The sequence below is a fragment of the Rhincodon typus genome, chromosome 21, assembly GCF_021869965.1.
Source record: "Rhincodon typus isolate 14 chromosome 21, sRhiTyp1.1, whole genome shotgun sequence".
Lineage (NCBI taxonomy): Eukaryota > Metazoa > Chordata > Chondrichthyes > Orectolobiformes > Rhincodontidae > Rhincodon > Rhincodon typus.
In genome coordinates this window covers 1,749,380-1,777,335 of record NC_063352.1, presented here as the reverse complement: position 1 = coordinate 1,777,335, position 27,956 = coordinate 1,749,380, and the positions used below count along the sequence as shown (strand labels likewise).

Genomic DNA, 27,956 nt, shown 5'->3' with positions numbered 1-27,956 from the left:
TCGTCTCGATCGCTCAGGAGCGATTAAACACACCTGGTAACTTAGCAACGGCGGCGTTCAGACCTCAAGTCTCTCATAGATCAGCGATAGCAAGCAATTAAATTAAAAATTAAAATACTGGGAACTAAATTAAAACTCGGAACTGAATTAAAATACCGGGAATTAAATTAATACACTGGGAATTAAATTAAAATTCAGGAATCAATTTCGAAATTCCTGGAATTAAAGTGTAAGGAACAAATTCCCCTTCAGTTGTGAAGGATAAATGCACAGAAGCTCATTATCTTTCACTTGTTAAATAGATTAATGACGGTTTATTCCCCTCCGCTCAGTATCTCTAATAGTCTGATTAGCAAGTTCATTTTGAAAACAAACTTGTAAACAGGATAGAAATCACTACAATATTTTCAAGTTTAAGAAGTTTTCTTTTCAAAAGTAAACCTCTGCTTCTAAATTACTTTTTAAAGAAAATGTTTACTGGCCATTGAAATGGAAAGTTTTGGAAAGTGGGAGAATTAGCAGCCTGGGGAAGTGTGAAGTGCTTTATTTTGACAGAAGGAGTAAGAAGACAGACCACTGATGCTCTGAAAGGTAAGAAACTAAATGGAGTAAAGCATGAACGGACGAAATGCATAAATCAAAAAAAAGGAACTATTTGATAAGTGTATAAAGGTGAAAAAAAAGTGTTGGGGTATATTTTGCTGGAGAAACAATATTGAAAAGCAAAGAGATGATGCCAAGTTCATGCAAACCTTAGCAGCATCATATATGGCATGTTGTGTGCAGCTCTGGTTTCCATACCCACTAATTTTAACACAGGAAAAGATTTACAAATAATTGAGAGGAAACAGTGTTCCGGAAGGATTGTGCAAATTGTGTTCTGAGGAAAGGTCACTGGACCCGAAACATTAACTCTGATTTTTCTTAACAGATGGTGCCACATCTGCTGAGCTTTTCCAACAACTTCTGTTTTTGTGCAAATTGGACCTCCCTTCTCTTAAAAAGAGAAGTCTGAAGGGGAAACTGATTGGTTCGCCCAGGTGACTAATTTACCTCCTTTTCTCAAAACACATTAATGAGCAAAATAAATTGGAATATTTTCCTGTTTACTGAAATTATTTCCTCTTATTATGAAATTCCCCTTACCCTTATGATTTTGCTTTGAATCTATCATAAGATGAAAGGAAATACGCTTGTGGCCATTGCACATGTACAGCTACAGTTCTGCAATCAAGTTCATAGTTATTTCTGCAACCTTGTTCTTTTCTGTATAAGCATTTAATTTATCACACTGCCTTCAAGTTGTCCATTTAGCAGTGTGGGGGCAGATGTCAAAAGTGATCATGGCTGTTCTAGCATTATTCCTTCAAAGCCTGTACAAAAAGTATTCAAGGAGAATTCCTGTTTTGACATGCCGGATGTGGAAAAGCATAAAACATGGGCAGGCTCGGAATGCCAAAACTGTGCTGAGAGTATGCTTCTTCATATTTTCTGACCAGCCAGTGACAGTCACTTAAGGCATTGAAGGAGGCTATTTGGCTCATTGATTCTGTTTTCTATAGAGTAGGCCAAGTCAATGTCATACCCTCACTCTATCCCTGTATCTGTGCAAGTTTATTTTCCTCAGGTCCTCATCCAATTTTCTTCTGAAATCATTGGTTACCTCTGCTCCAACCTACTTTACAGACAGTGAATTCCAGGCCATCACCACTCACTATGTAAATTAATGTTCTTCCTCACCATACCCACACCACTATATAGCTTGCACAAAACCTTGAATCTGTGTACTTAGGCTATCAACCTGTCTGTCCACCTGATCAAAACCTGTAATAATGTGGTGTGCCGCTATTAAATTTACTCCCCAAACCTCCTTTAAGCAAAAGAGAATGTTCCCCATTTACTCCAACCTGACCTTTGTAGCTAAAATTCCTCATTCCTGAATCCATTCGGTAAAGCTCAGGTGTTCCTCAACTTCAGTTACTACATCACTCGGTATTTCTTGGTACTGTACAGTCATTTGATCGTGATCCATCTATCTCACCCATGACCATTTTAATTAACCTAGTATTCACAGCCTCTGGGGGAAGAACATTCCCATGTATTGACTACTCTTAGTGTGAACAAAGTGCTTAGAGTCATAGAGGTCTACAGTGTGGAAACAGGCCGTTTGGCCCAACTTGCCCATGCTGCCCAGAATTCACAACTAAACTAGTCTCATTTGCCTGCATTTGGTGCATATTCCTCCATACTTATCCCATCCATGTACTTGTCTAAATGTTTCTTGAATAACAAAATTGTACTCGCTTCCATCAATACCTCTGGTAGCCCGTTCCAGACACTCACCATCCTCTGTTTAAAAAAAAGTTTTAAACTCCCATACCATGGGGAAAAGCTGTTGGCTATCTATCTTACCTATACCTCATGATTTTGTAGACCTGTATAAGGCCACCCCTCAGTCTCCTACCCTCCAGGGAAAAAAATCCCAGCCTATCCAACATCTCCTTATAACTCAAACCTTCCAGTCCATGTAGCATCCCTGTAAATCTTTTCTGCACTCTTCTGGTTTATTAATATCCTTCCTGTAGCAAAGCAACTAGAACCACATGTAGTCCTCCAAATGTGGCCTCACCAAGATCTTGTACAGTTTCAACAAGGGTCCGTCTTTTGATTTCACTCCTAAATACCAGATGTCTAATTAAGACCATAAGATGTAGGTGCAGAAACAGGCCATTCTACCCGTCGACTCTGCTCTAACATTCAATGACATCACGGCTAATATGAAAATCCCCAACTTCTGTTTCCTGCATTTTCCTTATAACTTTTGATTCCCTTGTTTATTAAAAATCTGTCTATTTCAGCTTAAACGTACTTAATGACCCAGCCTCAACAGCCCTTTGTGGGAAAGAATTCCACGAATTCACTATCCTCTAAGAGAGGAAATTTGTCCTCATTTCTCTAATTTTAAGAGAACACCCTTTTGTTTCAGTTTACCTCACAGAAATGTAGTTTCTCTGTACCTAGCCTATCAACCAATGTTGTAATTATGATAACTTTAGTTACATCGTCTATTAACCTGCTTAACTACAAAAAATATACACAAAATTTAAATAGCCTAGCCTTACTGCCAGTTTACATACAACTATTCTTGGAAATTTGTGGGCAACCCCCTCTAAGACAAATATTTTTCTGGAGACTCAGATCTCGATAGGTATTCTAGCTGAAGGTGGAACAAGGGTCTGTATAAACAATTCCTCTTCTTTGTCCTAACCTTCCTGAAATGAAGTGCAAAGTTCCATTAGTCTTTTTGATTTTTGTTTTAATAATATGCACTGGCTTTTAATGATATATGTACAAGGACATCTAAATCCATTAGTTCCTTCACAGTTGCCAGTCTTTCACTGTTAATAAAATATTCTGATTTGGCTTTGTGAGATGGAAAGTGGATGACCTTACACTTTTCACATTGAGCACTTTATTGAACAGTTTTGTTCACTCACTCTCTTGGTTTAGGAGTAAATGGCCTTGCAGCATTATCACTGATCTGTTAATCCAGAGATGTGGATAATGTTCTGGGAACCTGTGTTCGAATCCCACCACGGCAGATGGTGGAACGTAAATTTTAAAACAAACAAAATCTGGAATTGAGAGTCTCATGATAATCATCTGGTTCACTCTTATCCTTTAGGGAAGGAAACCTGCCATCCTTGCATGGTCTGGACTACGTGTGACTCCAGACTCTCAGCAATGCAGTTGACTCTAAACTGCCCTCTGGGATGTGCAATAAATGCTACCCTAGCCTGTGATGCCCTTATCCCATGAATGAATTTAAAAATTGCACCAACTCCAAGATTGTACAGTTTGAATACTCTGACTAGTCTTATTAATTAGTAGAGTCAGGAGTCTTAAGACAAGGTAGCCCATTGGATTGTCACCCCATCCTCCTTCCTTAATCATTCACTCCCTCTACCACCACCATTCAGTAGCAGCAGTATGTACTATCTACAGGATACACTACAGCAATTCATCAAAGTACCTGAGACAGCTACCTTCAAAATCATTCAGAGATAGTAAGAACCGCCAATGCTGGAGTCAGAGATAACACAGTGTGGAGCTGGAGGACCAGGCAGCATCAGAGGAGCAGGAAAGTTGCTGTTTTGGGTTGGTTCAGAAAAGAAGGGTCCTGACCTGAAAGGTCAACTTTCCTGCTCCTCTGATGCTGCCTGGCCTGCTGTGCTCCTCCAGCTCCACACTGTGTTATCTCTACCTTCAAAACCAAGAGCTCTGCCACTTAAAAACACAATTCCAGCAGATGCATAGGAACGTCCAAGTTGCTAACCTATAGCATGGGTTCTCCACGTTGCTGATACTCCTAGGGGTGTCTTCCAAGAGTGGCCATGGCCTCCTCACTGGCACTACCAAGGGTAGCAGCTGTGACCCTGTGTCTGGCAGCTCTCTCTAGGCCATACCACTATCTGGATTGGTGGAGCATCAGAGGCTGAGGGGTGACCTTATAGAGGTTGATAAAATCATGAAGGACTTGGATAGGGTGAATAGCCAAAGTCTTCTTCCCAGTGAAGGGGAGTCCAAAACTAGAGGTCATGTGTTTAAGGTGAGAGGGGAGAGATTTAAAAGGGATTAAGGGGCATGAAGAGGGTGATGCATGTATAGAATGACCTGACAGAGGAAGCGGTGGAGGCTGGTACAATTACAACATTTAAAAGGCATCTGGATGGTTACATCAATAGAGAGAGTTTAGAGGGATATGGACCAAATGCTAGCAAATGGGAATGGATTAATTTGGGATATCTGGTTGACATGGATGAGTTGGACCAAAGGGTCCATTTCCATGCAGTACAACTCTATCATTCTGTGTTCTTGTGAGGATGAATGATAAGGATGGTAAGATTTGGGAATCCTGGGCGACAAGAGATATTGAAAGTTCGGTCAAAAAGAAAAGAAGTATATGTAAGGTTAGGAAAATGAAATTAGACAAGGCCTTTGAGGAATATAAAGGAAGCAGAAAAGAACTTAAACGAGGAATAGGGAGGGCTATAAGGAACCATGAAATGTCCTTGGCAAGTAGGATTAAGGAAAATCTCAAGGTGGCGGGGGTGGGGGGGGTTGCGACCTGATAGAAGCATATAAAGTGATGAGTCTTTTTCTGAGGGTGGAAATGTCAAATACAAGGGGGCATAGGTTTAAGGTGAGAGGGAGAAATGTTTAAAGGAGATGTGCGAGGCAAGATTTTTACGCATTATGTGGTGGGTGCCTGGAATGCACTGCCAGGGAAGATAGTAGAACTAGATGCAGTAGCAACATTTAAGAAGCATTTGGACAGACACATGAACAGGTAGGGAATAGACGGATAAGGACCATATTCTGATAAATGGGATTTGTTTAGGATGGCATCATGGACGGCACAGACATAGTGGGCCGAGGGGCCTGAATCTGTTCTGTACTGTTCTGTGAGGGTGGAATGTGGGCAAGGGGGAAAAGGAATGAGTGTGGGTGAGGGAGGGCAATGTGGGGTCTGGGTGAGAGGGGAGAGGGGAGAGGGTGGGTATGCCATTCCTTCTCAAGGGCAATTCAGAATGCGCAAGAAGTTCTGATCTAGCCAGCGATTTCCATGCCCCACAAGTGAATAAATAGAAAACAAAGTGCTGGGTTGTGCGATGGTTGAAGGTGCAGTGTGATCTGTGAAACATGACCCATTGTGTCGGAGGGAGTTAACAAGCTCCTTTCCGAGGCTTGCAACTTTGTTCATTACCTATCTCATCATCAACAGTCTGAGCGTCTCAAGTTGTTTACCAATGTAGTCAGGCTGTGATACTTCCCAGTTACTCTTCTTTTTGTTTCCTTTTTGAGAAACTTTCTATGATCACTGCATTTGAGAGTACTTTGACAATTAATATTTGCATTCAAGCAAATGTATAAACAAAATTAAGCACGATATTATGGTCACAGTTTTTAATGCAAGTCAGTCATAATAACTGGTGAAGGTTACTCTTATCAGTTCAAAGTGTTATTGTTCCAACATTTCAGATCCTGTATTATTACAGTAATCTGTTGGTTGTGGAAATGGAGAGTGCTGAGTGTTGAGAGTTAGTGTCCAGCACCTGTTGAATGTCTGTAAGCTGAGTGGAAAGCTGGTGAGTTGAATGTCAGGGCAGACCAGCTGCTGAAGTGTCTTAAACTGGGAGGCTCACTGTGCAAATCATTAGTATGTGTGGAGAAGTCAAAAATATTGTCAGAATGAACTAAGACAGTTTTTCTTTATTGTTCTACATTCATCAAGAAAAACTGTGTATGCTATCAGTGAAGCTTATAGCCAAAAAGCTAAGTGATCACTAGAATGTAAAGGTACTTCCACTTGAAAATGATAGTCGTACGGAGCCCTATCAATCAAATCATTATGTTGCTGTGAGTAAAATTCAAGCCATCTGCCTGCTGTGTAGAGACATGTGTTTTTACTAGAAACACCAGGCTTTGGAATCACCTGTAATATCAACTTTGGTTCAGCGAGAGTTGTGACATTGAAGGTTTCAGTTTACTGCCTAGTTAACACTTTCCTGCTTCATATTTGTTTGTTTCTGCTTTCCAATTCTGACTTTGATCTGGAAAAAAAAACAATATTTAACAGCAACATTGGAAAGTTCTGTGGACTAGGAAACTCTCCTGCCCCTTGGTTCAAATCCAATCTGAACTAACGGAATCAAAGTGACGCATCATTCTAGCCTCTGGACATACTACAGCAATTCTTCACAACAGTGTATTAGGATCAGATTTCTTCAGCTGCTTCAAAAATGACCTTCCCTCCATCATTAGGTCAGACTTGGGGTTGTTCACTATCAAGTGAACTGTGTTTAGCTCCATTTGCAATTCCTCAGATAATGAAATAGACAATGCTGACTTGTAACAGGTTCTGGAGAACATCCAGTCTCAGGATGATAATATCAAGTAATATTCATACCAGACAAGTAGCAGCCATGTCCGTTGCAACAAGAGAGAATTTAACTCCCTCACCTTGCTATTACATTGCCAAGTTCCCCACCATCAATATCTTGCCAATATAATTGCCAATAAGTAACTGTGGCCCAGTGAATAAATAAAAACATGACATTTCACTTCTTCAGATACTGAATTGCTGGAAATCTTATCAAATTTTAGATTTTTTTTGTCTTTTTCTCCCTCTTTAATACAACTGAGATTTACAAGATTGTTCTGTTTTGGAAGGATAAAATGAAGGGGGGGTTTGCAGTGTTGAATGACCTGTTCTGAAATCTGCTTAACAACAGGCCCAGATGAATGGCTGTTAAAGATTAAAGAGAGGTCTTGTTTGTTTTTCTGGAAAGACAGTGTAAGATGCTCACATTTGGCGATAATGGCAATAGTATCTATCCTTACAGTAGTTAGTGACTCTCAGGAAGTTGTTGAGAATATCAGGTTATAAATGGTTTTGGTAAATCACACATTTAATTCTAAGATAGGATAGAACTGGGGTCTCGAGGATAACTAATGGGCATTTCTACTTGGATACAAAGCCCACGTGAGAATGACACACCACACTTCTAAGTTAATTTCAGTGCAAGACTGATTTCTTGGAGGTGAGTAAGACTTACAGTTCTGAAGAAGTATCACTGATCTGAAACATTAGCTGTGCTTTCACTCTACAGATGCTGCCAGACCTGCTGTGTTTTTCCAGCAATTTGTTTTGTTTTTGTTTCTGATTTCCAGTATCTGCAGTTCTTTTGGGTTTTAGTGAGACTTAATTTATCTGTTTTAAAAATCAATTCCACTTGAATGGATTTCTTTTCCATTACTTTTATTGAGTATCCATCACTTATATACTTAATTCATATCCTTTTGCATTTGAATCCAATGTCTCTCACAAGATACCAGTTTACTCCAGTTTCTGGAACAGCAGGACATCTGACAGAATAACTCAGAAAGCAACATGTTGTTTGATTTAGTCCCCAATAGTGATAACAACGATAGCCACGTTCTTGTTTCTGCCACTAAATTTAGGCCATTGCTTCCTAATGATGGGAGTGATTGACCGTACATATTGTAACTTACCAGCAGGATATGGTCAGTTTCATTACAGCAAAACAAAGAACAGCAGATGATAGAAATCTGAAACAAAAACAGAAATTGCTGTAAAAACTCAGTGTGTCCATTAGAACCTGTGGAGAGAAAACAAAATCAGAACTTTGAGTCCAATGACCCTTCCTCAGAACTGAATTCTCACTGACTGTTCTGAAAAAGAGTCACTGGGCCCAAAGTGTTAACTCTGCTTTCTCTCCACAGATGCTGCCAGACCTGCTGAGCAATTTCTGTTCTTGTTTGACAGCTGTGTTGCACTTGTCATCTTTCTCCAAGGCCACATAGATTAAATGCTGTAAATCCTGAGCTTAACCAGGAATCGTTGTTTGACAGATATTTGAAGGTTAAGAGGTGTTGATAATTTTTTATCTCTAGATCAACAGAAAGCAGCATGAGATGACTGTCTTCTGTTTGTTTACACCAGTTTTTACAAAATATGGTAAATATGCATTGAATTTAGGATTTATAGATAAATATTAGCATTAAGCATTTTGTTCTTTCCAGCTTTTTACTTAGTGAGTTGAAGAAACTTAAGTATAATGACTAACCATGCAGACAGAATTCTTGGAATCACTTGAGCTCCACATTAGTAACTTAAAATGTTGAAAAAAAAACTAAATAAATTTCAACATTATTAGTCAGCCATCTATAATTCTTTCCATTAGCAATTTATAATGTCCCTCATGAACTGTACAACACAAATCAAATGCTATTTAGCAATAAAACTTTTAAAAATCAGAAAATTACACAATTTGAATATTTTTAACTTAAAAAGCAAATTTAATCCAATATCTTTATGTCCTACTTACAGCTTAATTTTGCAAGATGTCAAATCATGAATGGACACAAATATTAACTGGTTTTGGCAAAGGCTGCTGCACCGACACAATTCTTACTGACCAGGCCAAGGAAATGACTGTTCTCAGGGACCGACCTTACAGGACAAATGTTGCGAAGGAGATGCAGCCTGTGAGCCACCTTGGAGCCAGAGCTATGCATAAAAGTACATTGACATTGGGAAGAAAATCTGCAGTATCAGATTATACAAGCTCCTATAAGCAAGTAAGCTTCCTGAAAGAAAGGTTATGAATTATATAAATTAACTCTGATAATAAACATGGCATTGAATGTTCTTGGTCAGAACTGTTTTTGCCTTAAGCACTTTCTTTTGCACTCAAATCAATTTTTCTCAATTCTCCTTTTTACCTTCCTAGTTTATATCCATAACACATGGCAATGACACTGAGTATAACTTTTAATGAGGTGCATTGTTCAACCCACGAGAGTATAATATTGATCATTTGTATAGGACATTCCATATGTGAGCATTTTAAAATGTGCTCGGTGTTTAAATTTTGGTTGCTATGGCTTTTCCTGCCACAGTCCATGGAGACTCCTACACCAAACACTGTCAATTTCTTTATAATTGCATGCCACTAATGAATAGAAAATTAAAATTTAGAGACCTGCAAGAACAAACAAACATCTTTTTTTTAAATGTTGGTACTATTTCAATATACTGTAATGTCATTATTTGTTACAACATATTATTCTGAAATAAATTATGGTCAATTTTGTTACCTTCATCACTGAAGTTGAGGAAAAATAATGTTTTTTTGTCCCTATTTATAGATGAAGAGATTAATAATATATCTCACAAACTTATGGCCATACTTCAACAGAACCTTGAATATTCATAAGGTATAGCCAAAGACAGAACTGTTCAGTTTTTGATAAAATCTCGCTTCAGATCCTGGATTTCTTTTAATGGAACTGTTAACATCAGGACATAGAGTCTTCAGAACGTTGTGGATCGTCTAGGCTGCTGTGAGGCAATTCATCACAGCTGTCAAAATGTGAAGAGTTTTCAGAGCAGGTTGTTAGATATGAACTTTCCAAATATTGACTGGAAACGCTATAGTTCGAGTACTTCAGATCGGTCAGTTTTTGTCCAATGTGTGCAGGAGGGTTTCCTGACACAGTATGTAGATAGGCCAACAAGAGGCGAGGCCACATTGGATTTGGTACTGGGTAATCAACCAGGCCAGGTGTTAGATTTGGAGGTAGGAGAGCACTTTGGTGATAGTGACCACAATTTGGTTACGTTTACTTTAGAGATGGAAAGGGATAGGTATATAAAGCAGGGCAAGAGTTATAGCTGGGGGAAAGGCAATTATGAGGCGATGAGGCAAGATTTAGGATGCATAGGATGGAGAAGGAAACTGCAGGGGCTGGGCACAATTGAAATGTGGAGCTTGTTCAAGGAACAGCTACTGCGTGTCCTTGAGAAGTATGTACCTGTCAGGCAGGGAGGAAGTGGTCGAGCGAGGGAACCGTGGTTTACTAAAGAAGTTGAATCTCTTGTCAAGAGGAAGAAGGAGGCTTATGTAGAGATGAGGCGTGAAGGCTCAGTTAGGGCGCTTGAGAGTTACAAGTTAGCCAGGAAGGACCTAGAGAGAGAGCTAAGAAGAGCCAGGAGGGGACATGAGAAGTCTTTAGCAGGTAGGATCAAGGAAAACCCTAAAGCTTTCTATAGGTATGTCAGGAATAAAAGAATGACTAGAGTAAGATTGGGGCCGGTCAAGGACAGTAGTGGGAAGTTGTGCGTGGAGTCCGAAGAGATAGGAGAGGTGCTAAATGAATATTTTTCGTCAGTATTCACACAGGAAAAAGACAATGTAGTCGAGGAGAATACTGAGATACAGTCTATTAGACTAGATGGGATTGAGGTTCATAAGGAGGAGGTGTTAGCAATTCTGGAAGGTGTGAAAATAGATAAGTCCCCTGGGCCGGATGGGATTTATCCTAGGATTCTCTGGGAAGCTAGAGAGGAGATTGCAGAGCCTTTGGCTTTGATCTTTATGTCGTCATTGTCTTCAGGAATAGTGCCAGAAGACTGGAGACTAGCAAATGTTGTCCCCTTGTTCAAGAAGGGGAGTAGAGACGACCCTGGTAATTATAGACCAGTGAGCCTTACTTCGGTTGTGGGTAAAGTGTTGGAAAGGATTATAAGAGATAGGATTTATAATCATCAAGAAAGGAATAATTTGATTAGGGATAGTCAACACGGTTTTGTGAAGGGTAGGTCGTGCCTCACAAACCTTATTGAGTTCTTCGAGAAGGTGACCAAACAGGTGGATGAGGGTAAAGCGGTTGATGTGGTGTATTTGGATTTCAGTAAAGCATTTGATAAGGTTCCCCATGGTAGGCTATTGCAGAAAATACGGAGGCATGGGATTGAGGGTGATTTAGCGGTTTGGATCAGAAATTGGCTAGCTGTAAGAAGACAGAGGGTGGTGGTTGATGGGAAATGTTCATCCTGGAGTTCAGTTACTAGTGGTGTACCTCAAGGATCTGTTTTGGGGCCACTGCTGTTTGTCATTTTTATAAATGACCTGGATGAGGGCGTAGAAGGATGGGTTAGTAAATTTGCGGATGACACCAAAGTCGGTGGAGTTGTGGATAGTGCGGAAGGATGTTGCAGGTTACAGAGGGACATAGATAAGCTGCAGAGCTGGGCTGAGAGGTGGCAAATGGAGTTTAATGCGGTAAAGTGTGAGGTGATTCACTTTGGAAGGAGTAACAGGAATACAGAGTACTGGGCTAATGGTAAGATTCTTGGTAGTGTGGATGAGCAGAAAGATCTCGGTGTCCATGTGCATAGATCACTGAAAGTTGCCACCCAGGTTGATAGCGTTGTTAAGAAGGCGTACGGTATGTTAGGTTTTATTGGTAGAGGGATTGAGTTTCGGAGCCATGAGGTCATGTTGCAGCTGTACAAAACTCTGGTGCGGCCGCACTTGGAGTATTGCATACAGTTCTGGTCACCGCATTATAGGAAGGATGTGGAAGCATTGGAAAGGGTGCAGAGGAGATTTACCAGGATGTTGCCTGTTATGGAGGGAAGGTCTTATGAGGAAAGGCTGAGGGTTTTGAGGCTGTTTTCGTTAGAGAGAAGAAGGTTAAGAGGTGACTTGATAGAGACATACAAGATGATCAGAGGATTAGATAGGGTGGACAGTGGGAGCCTTTTTCCTCGGATGGTGATGGCTAGCACGAGGGGACATAGCTTTAAATTGAGGGGTGATAGATATAGGACAGATGTCAGAGGTAGGTTCTTTACTCAGAGAGTAGTAAGGGCGTGGAATGCCCCGCCTGCAAAAATAGTAGACTCGCCCACTTTAAGGGCACTTAAATGGTCATTGGATAAACATATGGATGATAATGGAATAGTTTAGGTTAGATGGGCTTCAGATTGGTTTCACAGGTCGGCGCAACATCGAGGGCTGAAGGGCCTGTACTGCGCTGTAATGTTCTATGTTCTATGTTCTATGAATTAGCCTGACTTTCCTTGGTGAATGGAAGCTCTTAATGGAAAAACTTTACTTTCATCTTTTTAAGTTACAGAGGATCAACCATGCAGGGAAAAACTGAGAGGATAAGCTGCATTATTGTAATAATGTTGATTTAATACTGTGTTGCTGAAGGTATGTGCTTTACTAAGTAGCATCATTGAGAGTAGAGTCATAGAGTCACGTAGCATGGAAACAGACCCTTTGGTCCAACTTGTCCGTGCCGACCAAGTTTCCCAAACTAAACTAGTCCGATTTGCCTGCGTTTGGCCTTATCCCTTTATGTTCAGGTCCAAATATCTTCTAAATGTTGTAACTGTACCTGCATCCACCACTTCATTCTACGTAGGAACCACCCTCTGTGTGAAAAAATTGTCTCTCAGTCCCGCTTTTTCTTCTCACCTTAAAAATATGCCCTTGAGTTTTGAACTCCCCTACCCTAGGAAAAAGACCTTTGCTATTCAACTTATCTATGCCCCTCATGATTTTATAAACCTCTATAAAGTCACTCCTCAACCTCCTACACTCCAGTGAAGACAGGCAGGGTGGTTAAGAAAATGTTTAGCATGTTTGTCTTCATTGCTTAAATGTTTGAGTATAGGAGTTGGAATGTCAGGATATTACAGGATATTAGTGAGGCCACTTTTGGAGTATTGTGTACGGTTCTGGTCACCCTGTTATAGGAAGGATATTGTTAAATTGGAGAGGGTTCAGAAAAATTTTAAAAGGATGTTGCCGGGAAGGAGGGTTTGAGTTATGAGGAGAGGCTGGATAGGCTGGGACTTCTTTCACTGGAGTGTAGGAGATTGAGAGGTGACATTTTAGAGGTTTATAAAATCATGAATGGCATAGATAATGTGAATAGCCAAGGTCTTTGCCCTAGGGGTAGGGGAGTTCAAAACTAGAGGTCATAGGTTTAGGGTGAGAGGGGGAAGATTTAAAAGGGACCTGAGGGGTAATGTTTTCACGCAGAGGGTGGTGTATACATGGAATGAACTGGCAGAGGTAGTGGCGGATACAATTACAACTTTTAAAAGACATTTGTACAGGTACATAAATAGTAAAGGTTTAGAGGGATATGGACCAAACACAGGCAAATGGAACTAGTTTAGTTTGGGAAACCTGGTTGGCATGGACAAGTTGGACCAAAGGGTCTGTGTTCGTGCTGTATGACTGTATGACCGTCTGTACACACTTCAAAATAGAAGCTCCATGCAAAATTCAGTATTCATAATGCAGGATGTTTTTTTGCAAAGACCCTTGCTTTTCACATTGAATATACACTTTGCCTAATAATCAACTGGTGCTAATTGCGAATGTACATTCAATCCTGCTGCAGTATTGTCAAGATCTTTGGAACTGATGCAATGTAATTTTGTAAATAAAGAGCTGGCCCACAGAGTCAGCAGATTTAGTAGTGGTTACATGGTGGTAAAGGGATAAGTTCAAAACTGGAATACTGCAAAATCCCTAAGGCCTAATTAATAATTAAAACTTACTTTCCAAGTCAGGGATTGTAGGTTCATATCTCACTTGAGGGAGAGCAGATTTTGGTGTGAAACAAATACAAAGTCACCTTCTCTGAACAATTCCCTATACTACTAGCACAGATAAACTTCCTTCACAATAGTACAATTGTGAGCTGATTCAGCTTAAAAGGAGGCTAGTTTTATTCATTCTTCCCCTGTTAACATTGTAGAACCATTCAATTAACACCTCTCCTTTCCTCTTTCTCTGTGACCTGTAAAGCTGCAACTATTTTAAAACCCAATTCCCTTTTGATTGTCACTGTTGAACCTGCTTACACCGGCCTTGCCTATTTGAATTACGACAACGTGCTTTGTTTAATAAAGCATACTCCTGTTCTCTTCCAACCTCCTGTAACCCCTTGCTTGCTTCAAAGAAAACACCCCAGTTTCTGCACTTTTTGAGTCTCTGAAGTTTTTGATTCCTGGCACCATTGATTCAACTCTGTGTGATGTTCCACAGGGATCAGTGTTGGGACCTCTGCTGTTTGTGATCTACATAAATGATTTGGAGGAACTGTAGCTGGTCTAATTAGTAAGTTTGTGGATGGTACAAAGATTGGTGGAGTTGCGGATAGTGAGGAGGATTGTCAGAGGATACAACTGGATAAAGATCAGTTGGAGGCATGGGCAGAAAAATGGCAGGTGGAGTCTAATCTGGACAAATGTGAAGTGATGCATTTTGGAAGGTCAAGTACAGGTGGAATTTATACAGTGAATGGCAGAACCCTTAGGAGTATTGATATGCAGAGGGATCTGGGCATTCAGGTCCACAGATCACTGAAGGTGGCAGCGTAGGTAGATAAGGAGTAAAAAAGGCTGATGGCATGCTTGCCTTCATTAGAAAGGGCATTGAGTATAAGGATAGGCAAGTTATGCTGCAGCTTTACAGGACTTTAGTTAGACCACACTTGGAATATTGCATACAGTTCTGGTCACCACACTACCAGAAGGATGTGGATGCTTTGGAGAAGGAACAGGAAAGGTTTACCAGGATGTTGCCTGGTGTGGGGGTTTTTAGCTATGAAGAAGGATAGACTGGGTTTATTTTCACTGGAACACAGGAGGTTGAGGGGCGACCTGATAGAAGTTTATAAAATAGTGAATGGCATGGATAGATTGCAAACTATGAGGCTTTTTCCCAGGATGGAGGGGTCAGTTAGTAGGGAACACAGGTTCAAGCTGTGGAGGGGGAAAGTTTAAAAGAAATGTGCAAGACAAGTTTTTCACACAAAGGGTGGTGAGTCCTTGGAACACACTGCCAGAGGAGGTGGTGGAAGCAGCACAATAGCAGCATTTAAGAAACACCTGGACAAATACATGAATAGGAAGGATTAAAGGATTGTTAAATACATATTAATGTGGGAGTGATATTTTAATTTGTTTCTCTGTACGTCACTGCATGACTTTGGGATAAAAGTCCAGATTTCTCATTTGGGACTATAATCATATGGGCAGGGGCATAAAATTTACCCAGGGCTTCACTCAGTTAAATGCTACTATCATTTCTGAAGTTAACCAGCCTATTTGATTTCGAGGTGATTGCTATTTTATGTAGTGCTACAAGCATGGTGAAGTCACCTGTCCTATTTTCTGCTATTTCCGTTAGTATTCAGTGGTTATCTATCCTTACACAGCAAGCATCCCAATTGCTTGGCACCAGGGAAAAGATGAAAGGAAATTCAAGAGCTGAGCAGATGAACTTCAACTGGTGTACTATCAGCCTTTCTACCGTTTGCTGTGAGGTAGACATTTGCAAAATCCACTTTTCTATTGGTCAGTTCTCAGCCTTCTTTCAGTGTTTCCAAAGAGTGTCAGAAGGCCAGGCTGGTGATGCTGCAGAATAGCAGAGTGGTACCCACCTACTTACCCATATCAGTAGGCCAGATTATACGGGCTGAGACACGCCCGTTTGCATTTAACTGAGGAAAGGTCTTATCTTCAGAAAGCAAGCTGTCAGAATGTGACACAACATGCTGCAACCCACATACATTGTACAAATTGTTCTTCTAGTCAAAATTAGGATTACCAGCTGCTTTAATATCTGTGCCACAGATGAGGTCATGCTTTCATAGGAATATCTGCAATTTAAATTAAAAATCTATGCACAGATGCATGAAGCAAGCAATCATATTCTCTTAGAGTGACCAACTTTAATGATATCTTCAATGGATTGCCAGCACCGATGTTATATAGCAGTGCTATTTTGTGCAGAAACAGGATTCTCACCTTACTGTCCTGGTGTTTGAGTGCTGTTCATTAATAACATCTCTTCAAAAGCAAGGCACATCTCTAAGTGAAAGGTCATCGGCTTGAAATGTTAACTCTGTTTCTCTCCAAAGTTGCAGCCATATTTGCTGAGTATTATCACCACTTTTTTGGTTTTTATTGAAGTTTCTGGGTGATCCTTCAAAAACAAAGGCTCATGTCTGCAGGATTATCTGATCACATTGGCGTAGTTTCTGTAACTGCAGGTGAACTGCACTAAAATGAGGACCTGGTTATCACCTAGAATCATCTTTAAACACATTCTAGACAAGGTGAAAGAACACTTCAGATGCTTGAATCAATCAGAAAAATCTTGAATATGCCATGGCCTTAAAAAATTGACATAGTGTTCTTCATAATGTATGACATAGCCCTTGTTCTTGGCTAGGAGATCAACAAGAGATACAGAATACTGAAGAAGGAAAGGGTAACCGCCTTCCTCTACAAGAAACATTCATGCCAATCTGACAAAGAGATTCTCAAACATTACAGCTGTCCATTGTGAGAATAATCTGTTGAGACAGTCACCTTTCTTGCCATAAATATGCCATCATCTATAGGGCTTTTCTTGTGCACAATAACGTTGACCAGCTATATTCTGGCACTGGACCTGTGCCAAAATTGGATATTGATGAGTGAACTATGCCTCAAGACAGCTCAATATTCCATGTTTAACTGACCAATCCATTGCTTCAAATGGCTACCTTCTGATCTACATAATCAGTTAGTGCTGGACAGGTTAAGAAAATTTTAAAAATTGACATGGAACTTGGGTTCTAACAACATTCCACAACCTATGTTTCCATCTGTGGTTTAAACTTCCAGCAGTCTTGTGTGCAGGAGCAGTGACTTCTAAATAATAATCCATCAATAATCACTACAGGTGGAACGATTCCACTGAAGTTAGTTGGACATTAATTTGTGTTGAGAAAAGGAGACAATAGGAAGACAAAAATCAGATTCTTATTCTGAAAGTGGAAGCAAATCAGCCCAGCTTCAAGAAGCAAAGCAGTGGATTTATGTGTCTGATGTGTGCTGTATGGAGGTGACGCTGTAACTGTGTGCAAGCAGCCGTATATGAGCAGAATTTGTGTTGCTGGACACACTTGTCCACAAATACATGAAACTAAGACTGATCCTGAAGATTGCGTGATAGGGAGCAGAACTATTCTTCTCCACTGACACAACAAGGTAGAAAATTCTGGGCAACATGCTCCTGGTGGATATTGGCACAAAGCTTCTGCTCCCTGAAATTCCATTATCCCTAGGCCTATGCTGCTAGTAAATGGGAGTAGAATCTTTATGTTATACATGGTAGTTCTTGCATTACTATTAGTAAATCACATAATTTTTAAACTATTGGAATTATACTGCACAGAAGGCAGCCATTTGATCCGTTATTCCTGGGCCAGCTATTTGGTAGCTGCCCAGTTAATTTCATGCCTTGATGTTTTCTCATTGCATTCTCATTTTTTATTCCCTTAAAGTATTTATTCATTTCTGTTTTGAATGTTCCTACTGAATCTGCCCTTTTCAGGCAGCGGATTCCAAATTATAACAATCTGCCATACTAAAACAAAAACAGAAATTGCTGGAAAAGCTCAGCACGTCTGGCAGCATCTGTGAAGAAAAATCAGAGTTAACGTTTTGGGTCCAGTGACCCTTCCTCAAAACATACCTAAAAGTTATTTCCTAATGGCACCTCTAATGCTTTTGCCAATCGTCATAACTTGTCTCTTCTGATTACCTACTCTTCTGCCACTGGAAAATGTCTTATTTATATCATTTATTATTTTGAGTCCCTCCATCAAATCTCCTCCAAACCTTGTGTGGTAAACAGTCCCAGCTTCTTCAGTCTCTGTATGCAAATGAAGTTCCTTTACCTGCAGTCTAATCAATCTGTTCCCATTCTAATCCATCTGTTCTGTGTTCCCTCCAATTCTTTGGCACCTTTCCAAAAGTGTGATGGCTAGAATCGAACTCACTTCCACTGCAACTTAGCTAGTAGTTCTTCTGTGGCAGGGGTATGTCAGAGCAGAGTTGTTATAAATTTTCTTAGCCATCTTTTCTGCATCTTCTTTGACTTTGTCTTGGCTCTCGGTCTGTCTTTCTCCTGATCTGCTTCTCTCTGTGTGGTCTTATTCTGACTATTGCCTTTTACTTTGGGCAGAATGTTGTCATTAGGGCGTTAAGCTCAGCATTCAGAATGTGTTTAGAGTCTGCCTTTTCACTTTGCTGCCATCAGTTCCACTATTTCACTCAGAATTGTTGCTATGCCACATCTCCATGGGATGTGGAAGATATATATGGAACAGAAGCATCTTAGTCTGTCCTAACTGCCCTGTTCTTCCCACATCACTACCAACCACCACCCTCATCCCAGTGCCTCGTCTCCCATCACCGTCTCTACTTACCTCCATCCCTGTACTTTTTCCATTTGCGTGGTTTGTTTTCGTCAGTCAATCTTGTTTTCCCCCAACTTTACTCACTTATACTCACCTGCCATTTTCATTTGGCTTAGTTACACATCTCTCCAGCTGATTAATAAAAAAGATCCTGAGCTTGGAAATAGGTTTTAATATTTTAAAAGTAGTTAAACTACCAAAATATTCTCTTTATATTTTTCTTTTTTGAGTTAACATATTTTCATTTCTTTCACTAGTACTTTATTAGTCAGAAAGCTCAACCTATAATCAAATATTCTGGTTACCCTGATGAAATAAAACACCTTGGTGTGAATACAGATGGAAAAGAACATCTAACTACACACAGAGAAGCCTTTTTTGTTAAAGAAGTTATACCAGTAAGTTGGAGAACTTGAGATGACTGTGCTTTATAATACTGTATATTTCGCAGTTTGAAATTACTTAATAGGTTTTGCTCCACGTTAACTTGTTAATTAGCTTTGTATTTTAATTATTTTAAAATGTTAATTTCTGCATAAGCTGTTTTATTGATTGATTGATTATTTCTTTCTGATTCATATCCAAATATCACCAGTAAAATATTACAACAAATGCTATAAATTCTAACCCATGCACTCTTAAACTTCCTTGTTAATTTAAATATGGGGTTGTACTTTTCAAACTTTAAAGAACATTATATCATTCATCTTCTGGTTAATTTAATTACAAATCTTGCATTGACATTCACTTCCTCCCTGCACTATGACTTCGTATGGTGTTCGTTCCAGTTTTTTGAGCCAATTTTTCCACCTTATAATTTCTTACATCCCCATGTGTTTTGCCTACATCAATTTGTCACTCAATAATTACACAATCTGGCCACTTGGTACCTTTGTGCCCTAACTGTGAACATCTTTGTGCAACCTTTTCTGAAAAATGTCATTGTTGCATTGTCAGATGGTTTTATTTTCCTGTATTTTTAGGATTTAAGTCTTGGGTTTATTTTCTCTTTTTAATTGGACTTGATCTTGATTCCCTTTATACAACACAATGGAGGATGATACAACTGGAGTCCTTAATTCAAACTATAACAAAGTTCCTTTCTGTGAGCCTCACAGTGCATTTATTTTACAAGACTAATGTTATAAGGAATCGTTGTATCTCTCTGCACCTCAGTTGCGTTGAGCAAACTATAGAAATTAAATAAATAAATGTTTGAATGGAATTATATACAATAAGCATTCTGATTTGGTGAGAACAGGATTATTCTTAGAAACAGGAGTTGCACAAAATTCAGTATTTCTTCACTTTCTTTTAATAAAAAGATTCTAAATTGATGTAAAAGTTGGCCTTGGGAGTAGAAAGTTACAACCAGGCATCATGATTGAAGAATTGAGAGACTGGTTAAGTGAAACCAGGAAGAAACATTCACAGGAAGAATGATGATTAAATGTTTACAACTGCCCCAAAGGTCCATAGATGCTCAACAAATAAGACGTTTTAAAATTAGATAATCAACCTGCAGAGGAAATCAGTTTATTAAAAGATTTCTTTTAAAAAGAAGTTCAAAAGTTAAAGTGGATTTGATTGGCAGGATTTCCTTTTTCCGTTATTTGCTGGGATGTGGGTATTGTTGCCTTGATTGACATCTGTTGCCTCTCCCTAATTGCCCTAAAAGTGATGATGAGCTGTCTCCTTGAATGCTGCAGTTCTGGGGGAAAGGGTTAGGTCATGCACAGTGTCATTAAGAAGAGAGTTCTAGGTTTGTTGACCCAGTGTCAGGATAGTGTGTGGTTTGAGGGGAATTTGCAGGTAATGGTTTTTCCTTGTCCTTTTGGATGGTAAAGAGTGTGGGTCTGGAAGATGCTATTGGAGGAGCCATGGTGAGTTACTGCTGTCTCTGAGTCACCCAGCAAAAGGAAATAAGATGAAGACAGTGATCAGAGATTTTGTGGTCCAGCAGTGCAGGCAGAAGGTTTAAAAACTGTATTTACAGACGGTGCCTGGAGAGAATAGTTAGTTTTTTTTATTTATTTATTCTCTACTTTTTGAGGCTTTCAACATTACTTCCAGTTTCAAAGTTTTATATCCAGCTGTTACTATTAGGCTTTATTGGTTAAAGTGAATATTAGGCTTAATAGTAAACAAATCTTCCATAGATTTATTTTAAATTCATTTTCCAATTTTGTGTATTCTGGAGGAAGTGCAACTTTCAAGCAAATATTAAAATTTGTTCTTTTTTAAAAAGCGCAGAATTCTGAACAAAACAGTTGTTGAAAATCGAATGAAAAACACACAGGGCCTAGCAATGAAAGAAATTACCACCGCTACTAGTGGCAGGGCAAGTTACTGCACTTCTTATTCCTCAGTGCATGGTATCAGAGCCCATCATCCAACATCTGCTCATATTGCTGAACTTCAGCCAAAGAGACACACTCACAACATCATTACTGGTATGTAGTGCCTCTTACAACTTGTTTTTTTTTTAGTCTACAAGACCACATAAATAAATACAATTAAGATTGAAGAATTCGCCTAGAAATGATTGTTTGAAGTATGAGTAGAACCAGAGTGTGAATTTGCTACTAGAGACAGTTCCTGGGTTGCAAATAGGCTCCAGTCTGTAGTCTGTTCACAAGTTGAATTGGACGCAAGTAGGAGCACAATGCAGACAATGTAAAGCAACCGCTCATAAGTGCAGGAAATGTCTGTACGTTGGGTATTCAAAATTACACCCGCATGTGAGTTTGCATTCATTAATCAGGGACCTCTGTATTGTCCTTTTAGGACAGAGATAAGGAAAATTTTAATCTGTTGGAAGGTTGTGCAACTTCGAAACTCTCTCAGAAGGCAGTAAAGTCAGAGCTGTCTCTCTTTTTAATGCAGAGGAAGATAGATTCTTGTTAGACAGGTAAATTAAGGGTTATTGGGGATTGATGGGAATATAGGGTTCCAAAAATAAACATCAGCTATCAGCTTATTGATTTTGGAATGAGGTCAAGGGGCTGAATAGTCTACTCCTGCTGTGATTTCATTTTTTTAAATTTAACTTTTGTGTTAGAGAGAATACCGTGCCGCCCCAAGTTTAATTTATATAAATGTGAAGTGCTGCATTTTGGAAAGGCAAATCAGGGCAGGATTTATATACTTAATTGTAGGGTCCTGGGGAATGCTGCTGAACAAAGAGACCTTGGCGTGCAGGTTCTTGGTTCCTTGAAGGTGGAGTCGCAGGTGGACAGGGTAGTGAAGAAGGCATTTGGTATGCTTGCCTTTATTGGTCAGTGCATTGAGTATAGGAGTTGGGAGGTCACGTTGCAGTACAGAACATTGGTTAGGCCCCTTCTGGAATACTGTATGCAATTCTGGTCTCCCTGCTATAGGAAAGAATGTTGTGAAACTCAGAAAAGATTTAGAAAGATGTTGCCAGGGTTGAAGGGTTTGAGCTATAGGGAGAGGCTGAATAGGCTGGGGCTATTTTCCCTGGAGTGTCAGAGGCTGAGGGGTGACCTTATAGAGATTTATAAAATCATGAGAGGCACGGATAGGGTGAATAGACAAGGTCTTTTCCCTGAGGTGGGGAAGTCCAAACCTAGAGGGCACAGGTTTAAAATGAGAAGAAAAACATTTAAAAGGGACCTAAGGGGCAACTTTTTCATGCAGAGAGTGGTGCATGTATGGAATGAGCTGCCAGAGGAAGTGGTGGAGGCTGGTACAATTACAACATTTAAAAGACATCTGGGTGGGTATATGAATAGGAAGGGTTTAGAGGGATATGGACCAAATGCTGGCAAATGGGACTAGATTTATTTGGTATATCCGGTCAGCATGGAAGAGTTGGACCGAAGGGTCTGTTTCTGTGCTGTACAGCTCTATGCCTCTATATAAACATACACTTGTTGTTTTTCACTAACTGGCCTTTTATAATTAGTGCAGTAACTGTAACCAGTTCAGTTTTTGGCTGTGCCCCCAAAGAACAGTGTGCAGGCTCCAACAGGAAACATCACAGAGCACTCAGTGCCACTCACCTCATTTGTAGCAAAAAGCAGAACGAGCTTGCCTTTATACAGTGAATTTCATTGCTCCACAACCAGTGCATTACTGTGGAAGTATAGTCATTCTTGTTTTATAAACTAATACTCTACCGTTCCGACACAGCAATTATATAATGAGATTGTGGTTCAGTGTTAATTTATGGATAAGCCATGGATACTGGGAGTATTCTCATCCAGCTGTTTGAAGAATCAGTCCCATGAGATAGATTCCATTCACCTCAACAGACAGACTGACCACTCAGGTGAGCGAGGTACCGGAGCGTAACTAGAATTGAAACAAAACAGAAGTTGCTGGAAAAGCGCAGCATGTCTGGCAGCATCTGTGGAGAAAAATCAGAGTTAATGTTTCAGGTCCAGTGGCCCTTCTTCAAAACTCTGGTTTCAGCAGAGTGAAGGAAAATTGTGTAGGCTTCACCGTTCTCATTGCTCAGCACCTTTGCTGCCCAGCTCAGTGTGTTTGGTGTGACAGTGCCCAGCACAGAGTCAGGGTCATACAACGCAGATGTGGGGATGTAGCTGGAGTGAGCATCTGATGCTGTGGCCTTTGTCACATAGACACCCTCTCAACTGGCAGTGCATGTGGCAGTGGTATACAAGGTTGTAGCTAGAACAGCTCTATTATGCTGGAGATGTTGCAGAATGTATTGTGATATTTAATGATCTTGTGATATCTTATGACACTTCACCGACACTAGGGACTTTGCTCCAAAAGTGGGTTAACTTCTAAACTGCATAAAAGTATAGGCCCTGAAATTGTACCAGGGTAATCCCAGCCCTCTCAGACAGCTGTTTTCCTCTGGTGCTTTGTAGCCTCTTGTTGAAGCTACAGTGAGAGACGAGGGGAAGCACTCTGGAAGTTCAGGGCTGTAGTTTCTTCAAGGGAACACACACACATGCACAGATTACTTCAATTTCAGAGACTCTTCTACACTGGGGAGATAAAACACAGGCTGGGCGACCACTTTGTGGAATACCTGTGTTCTGTCTGCCAAGATGACTGCAGGCTTCCTGTTGCCTGCCACTTCAACACATCACCGTGCTCCCTGGCCAACATATGTCCCAGGCTTGCTGCAATGCTCCAGTGAGGCTCAGTATAAGCTGTAAGAACAGCACCTCATTTTTACCCTTGGGGACCATGCAGCCTTCAGGATTCAATATTGAGTTCAATAATTTTAGGGCCTGAACACATCCTTCCATGTACTTTAGAAGCTGCCAGATCTGCTGAGCACTTTTTAGCAATTTCTGTTTGTTTCTGATTTCCAGCATCCGCAGTTCTTTCATTTTTTACTTCAGTTTATTTGTTTTTTTTTATTCCACTACATCAGGAAAACTTTCTTGGATAAGATAAATTAATGGAAGATGAAAGTAGTTGAAGTGGTACAGTCAGAGGTTGATTTAACCACTGTACGTATTGTACAGGCATTGTGAAAGCATTGCACAGTTCAGCGTCTTTCTGACGTCTTGTTAGAGTCTCTGAAATAGCTCTGTAAGTGAACACCATGACAGACCAACATGTTTCACACAGGATATGTGATCATTTCTGGCCTAGAAAGTATAGACTCCTGTTCCTTAATCAACTCAGAGTTTAAATATCACAAAGAAATATAAAGTTAATACTTTAGTGGATTCACAGTAAGACTTGGCTCCAATGATTCTGAGCTCTCTGGGGCACAGTTTCCTCCTTTTGCCCTTTTATTGATGCAGTCTGTCTCCTTTTGTTTGTCAACATATTCTGTAGTCTCTTCCTTTTATCCCCATCAACACACACTAGCCATATCATATTAGTCTATCCTGGTCAATATGGTTGGATCAGTTTCAGGTCATTGGTACTTTACGGACCTCCTCAGACCCAGCATACAGGCACCTATAGTTGGTTCTCAGCTTTCGAAGGGTTCTAAAATTCACATTTCTGTCAATAACTTAACTACTGCAAGTTTGTAGTTTCACATTCATCTTAGCCTTTATTTTTACAAACAAGTCCTAAGGTCTCATTTCATCTGTTATCTCTTTCATTGTTCTTACAGAGGTTTAAACAAAAAGAAAACACAATCAAGCAAGCATTAGCACAGCCAGCTTCAATCTTTTGGTGCTTTTAATACACAAAATGTAGGCTGAATAGTTGTACACCTTTTCCTGTCGAGTCTGATCCATTCAATTTGATCATGGCTAAGCATCTTTCCAGCACACCCCCACCCCACCACTGTTGCCTCATCACCACCCCCACTGCTGCCCTTCACTTTCTGTACCTAGAACCCATTCCATTTTTATGCTGATGATATCGGGAAATATTTTTACTTTAACAGTGAGGGCGAAACACAAAAACCCATTTTCATGCTGTGTTACTTCAAAATCCGATTTGTCTAATTTAAACAATTGATTGACACTGTTCATTCTTGTCTGTAGGTGAGGAAGGCCCCAGTGTTCAACCCACAAACTACAAGAGAAAGTCAGGAGATTGGCTTCAACAGTGTTCAAGGCAACGTGGATGTTTTTATGATCGTTTCTTTCTATACTGAGAGTAGAACAGTTTAATCACTATTTATAATAAGAGTAGAATCTGGCTCTAACTCACTATGTGGCTCCTTCAAATTTCACAACTTGTCAGATTTTATTACATTAACAGATCAAGCTCAAACTGGAAATGTTTTTGATTTGTAATTGAAATGATAGTTGAGCTGAATGATTTTTCTGTATATAACATTGTTAACCCATCTATATGTTATCACTGAGTGAGATGTAATGTATTATATCAGTCTTTAAATTGACAATGTAACCAATGCAAATGTAACATAGCACTGAGTAACTTTAGTGTACTTGGTGCATGTGACATTGGATTGGTTCACTGTAAATGATCAAATTGCAGAATTTTGGAATAAGTTTGAAGACAGGGAGAAAAATATTTAAATAAGCCTTAGTTACAGAAAGGTCATTAAATGCCAAGTCCTCTAATACTACACTAATTTTTAGATTGTTTAATCACACTGTTCAGATGTGTTATGACAAAATCTGCAGCAGGTGGAACTTGAACCTGGGCATCCTGGCCCAGAGGTAGGGGCATTATCACTGTGCCACAAGACCTTCGAATTTTCATTTCTATAACTGAGAATTATACTGTGTGCACAGTGTGCAAACAGGTCATTTGGCCTCACTTGTACAGACCTCTTCCAACATCGTTCCTGTAACCTGATCAGCAAATCTTAATTCTTTCTCATTCATGTATTTATCTAGTTTTCTGTTAATTGCATTTCTGATATTCACCACAAATCCTCCATGTGGAGCAAGTTTCCCATTGTGGGTATGGGGTAATGATGTATGTTGTACAGGCTAAAATCTGAGCAGTTCAGTTTGAGCATTAATTGGAAGTCTCCCAACATGTTAATGTCTCTGTTGAGTTCCAATCTCTTCCCTTTTTAAAAAGATTGTGGAATGCAGCTGCAACAAGCAGGTACAAGGCTATCTGCTTCACTTAATCTATTCACCTTCACCAGTGTTAATTCTTATCTTAATCCACTGGTAAACTGAAACCATTCCACTAGGCATGCTCATTGAGGGCCGTTACACTCTGGAAAGCATGTCAGCTGGATGTTGACAAATTATCTCAAACAGAAGCCAAACCCTCCAAAATAAAACAGTAGCTTGTTAATGTCCTGGATGCTGTTTTCCTTTTTCTCCCCTTTATTCCTTCATGAGATGTGAATGTCACCAGAAAACCAGCATTTGATTCCTATGTTTAACTGCCCTTGAACCAAGTGGCTTACTAAGCCATTTCAGAGGGTCTGGAGTCACATGTAGGCCAGACCAGGTAAAGATGGCAGATTACCTTCCCTAAAGGGCATCTATGAACCAGATAGAATTTTACAACAAATGACAATGATTACAGGGTCACCATTACCAAGACTACCTTTTAAATCCAAATGAAGAAAGCTGACTGAGGATTTGAAATTGAATGGAAAGTTTTATTGACTAAAAGGTGTGTGTCTTGCAAAATATGCTTTAGTTACTTAGCTTATGCAAATTTATCATTTAAATTCACCATTTTGACTTTATGTATTTAGTGGTGAAACAGGGAGACAATGACTTTATTCCAATAACCTGGTCATAAGAGAGCAGTCCCAGAAGCTTTCATTAAGGTTTTTTTTTTAAATTATGGAAGCTTCTAGGCTATTGAGGAAAACTAGGGCTGAATGATTTGTTCTGGATTGGTGAAACACAGGTAAGATAGACCAAATGGCCTCAGAAATTGCACTTGAATAAATGTATTAATCTATACTACACCCTCAATATCTTTCCCAAGGTGTATGCTGCATCTTTTAATGTGATAAAATACTTCAGGAGCAATTAGATAATGTTGTGACACTAAAAACTTCGTCAGAGATTTTAAGGGGTGGCATGAAGTAGGAGGCGAGAGGATTTTGGGCGGAGAATTGTAGAGTTTAAAGTTCAGGTGTCTGAAGATGTGACAGCCAGTGTTGGAGGGGTGAAATTGAGGCTGTACCAGGAACCAAAACGGGTGGAACGTAGTGACCTGGGAGGGGTGTTGGGCTGGAGGAGATTACAGTCATTGGGCAGGACCAAGCCATGGAAGGATTTAAAAGAGGAATGAGAATTTTAAAATGGAGGCATTGTTACGCAGGAGGCAGTGTATGTTAGAAAGCACAGTGGTGGTGGTGATGATTGAGATTTTGTGCAGGATTCTGGCAGCACAGTTTGGATAGTTTTCAGATTTATGGAACTTGCAAAACTGGTCATGGCCACAGAACTAAAAAGCAAACAGGGTTTCAGCAGTAGATGAGCTGAGGGAGGGTTTAGAGTGTAGATGGGCAATGTAACCAGGTTGGAAGTAGCTAGTCCTGGTGATGCGGATAGAGGAATATCATCTCTGTTCAGGGAGGTGGTTACCAGTTCCATCAGTCACCAGTACCACAATCATGGAGGTGGTGAATGGCCCCTCAGACTTCTCTCTTTGTTTGACTGCAGCAGGTTCTTTTAAAATAAGGATACGCTTGAGCAGGTTAGTGAATGTTTAACTGTCCACGTGCTGTGATAATAAATGGACTATGAGACATGTTTTTATGAGATTAACAAAGAAAACTGAGTAGCTTTATTATACTTAACCTGAATAAAAATACTAAATGTCCTTGTGTATTCATGCGTGCATGAAAATCAGATGACAGTTTGGGGAAGGATAGATTAATTAGAGTCCATAAAAATAGCACTGGACATAGAGTAGCAGTAGGCCATTCACCCCTC

At 39.9% G+C, this 27,956-nt stretch overlaps 1 protein-coding gene across 4 annotated transcripts; it reads left to right on the top strand.

Moving 5' to 3' along the window:
* The first annotated feature begins 44 nt into the window (after positions 1-44).
* LOC109934750 lies at positions 45-27,780 on the top strand. 4 transcript variants are annotated; one of them, XM_048609862.1, is made up of 8 exons: positions 45-229; positions 468-591; positions 932-1,040; positions 8,915-9,165; positions 9,736-9,804; positions 18,912-19,052; positions 20,903-21,107; positions 25,110-27,780. In XM_048609862.1, exons 4-8 carry the CDS (start codon positions 8,929-8,931, stop codon positions 25,220-25,222), a joined length of 765 nt encoding a protein of 254 aa, XP_048465819.1. In that variant the 5' UTR covers positions 45-229; positions 468-591; positions 932-1,040; positions 8,915-8,928; the 3' UTR covers positions 25,223-27,780. The 4 variants fall into 4 exon arrangements, 2 of the variants coding, with proteins under 2 accessions (XP_048465819.1, XP_020389010.2); XR_007264411.1 differs by lacking the exons at positions 932-1,040; positions 9,736-9,804 and having other exon boundaries at positions 45-591; positions 20,908-21,107; XM_020533421.2 differs by lacking the exons at positions 932-1,040; positions 9,736-9,804 and having other exon boundaries at positions 45-591.
* Positions 27,781-27,956: the final 176 nt, after the last annotated feature.

Excerpts from the sequence above, each read along its gene's own strand:
- LOC109934750 (XM_048609862.1), top strand. The coding sequence starts at position 8,929 with ATGTCAAATCATGAATGGACACAAATATTAACTGGTTTTGGCAAAGGC. Across the intron at positions 9,805-18,911 it reads GAACCTTGAATATTCATAAG|TACTTTATTAGTCAGAAAGC; the intron begins GTATAGCCAAAG and ends TTCTTTCACTAG. Across the intron at positions 21,108-25,109 it reads CACTCACAACATCATTACTG|GTGAGGAAGGCCCCAGTGTT; the intron begins GTATGTAGTGCC and ends TCTTGTCTGTAG.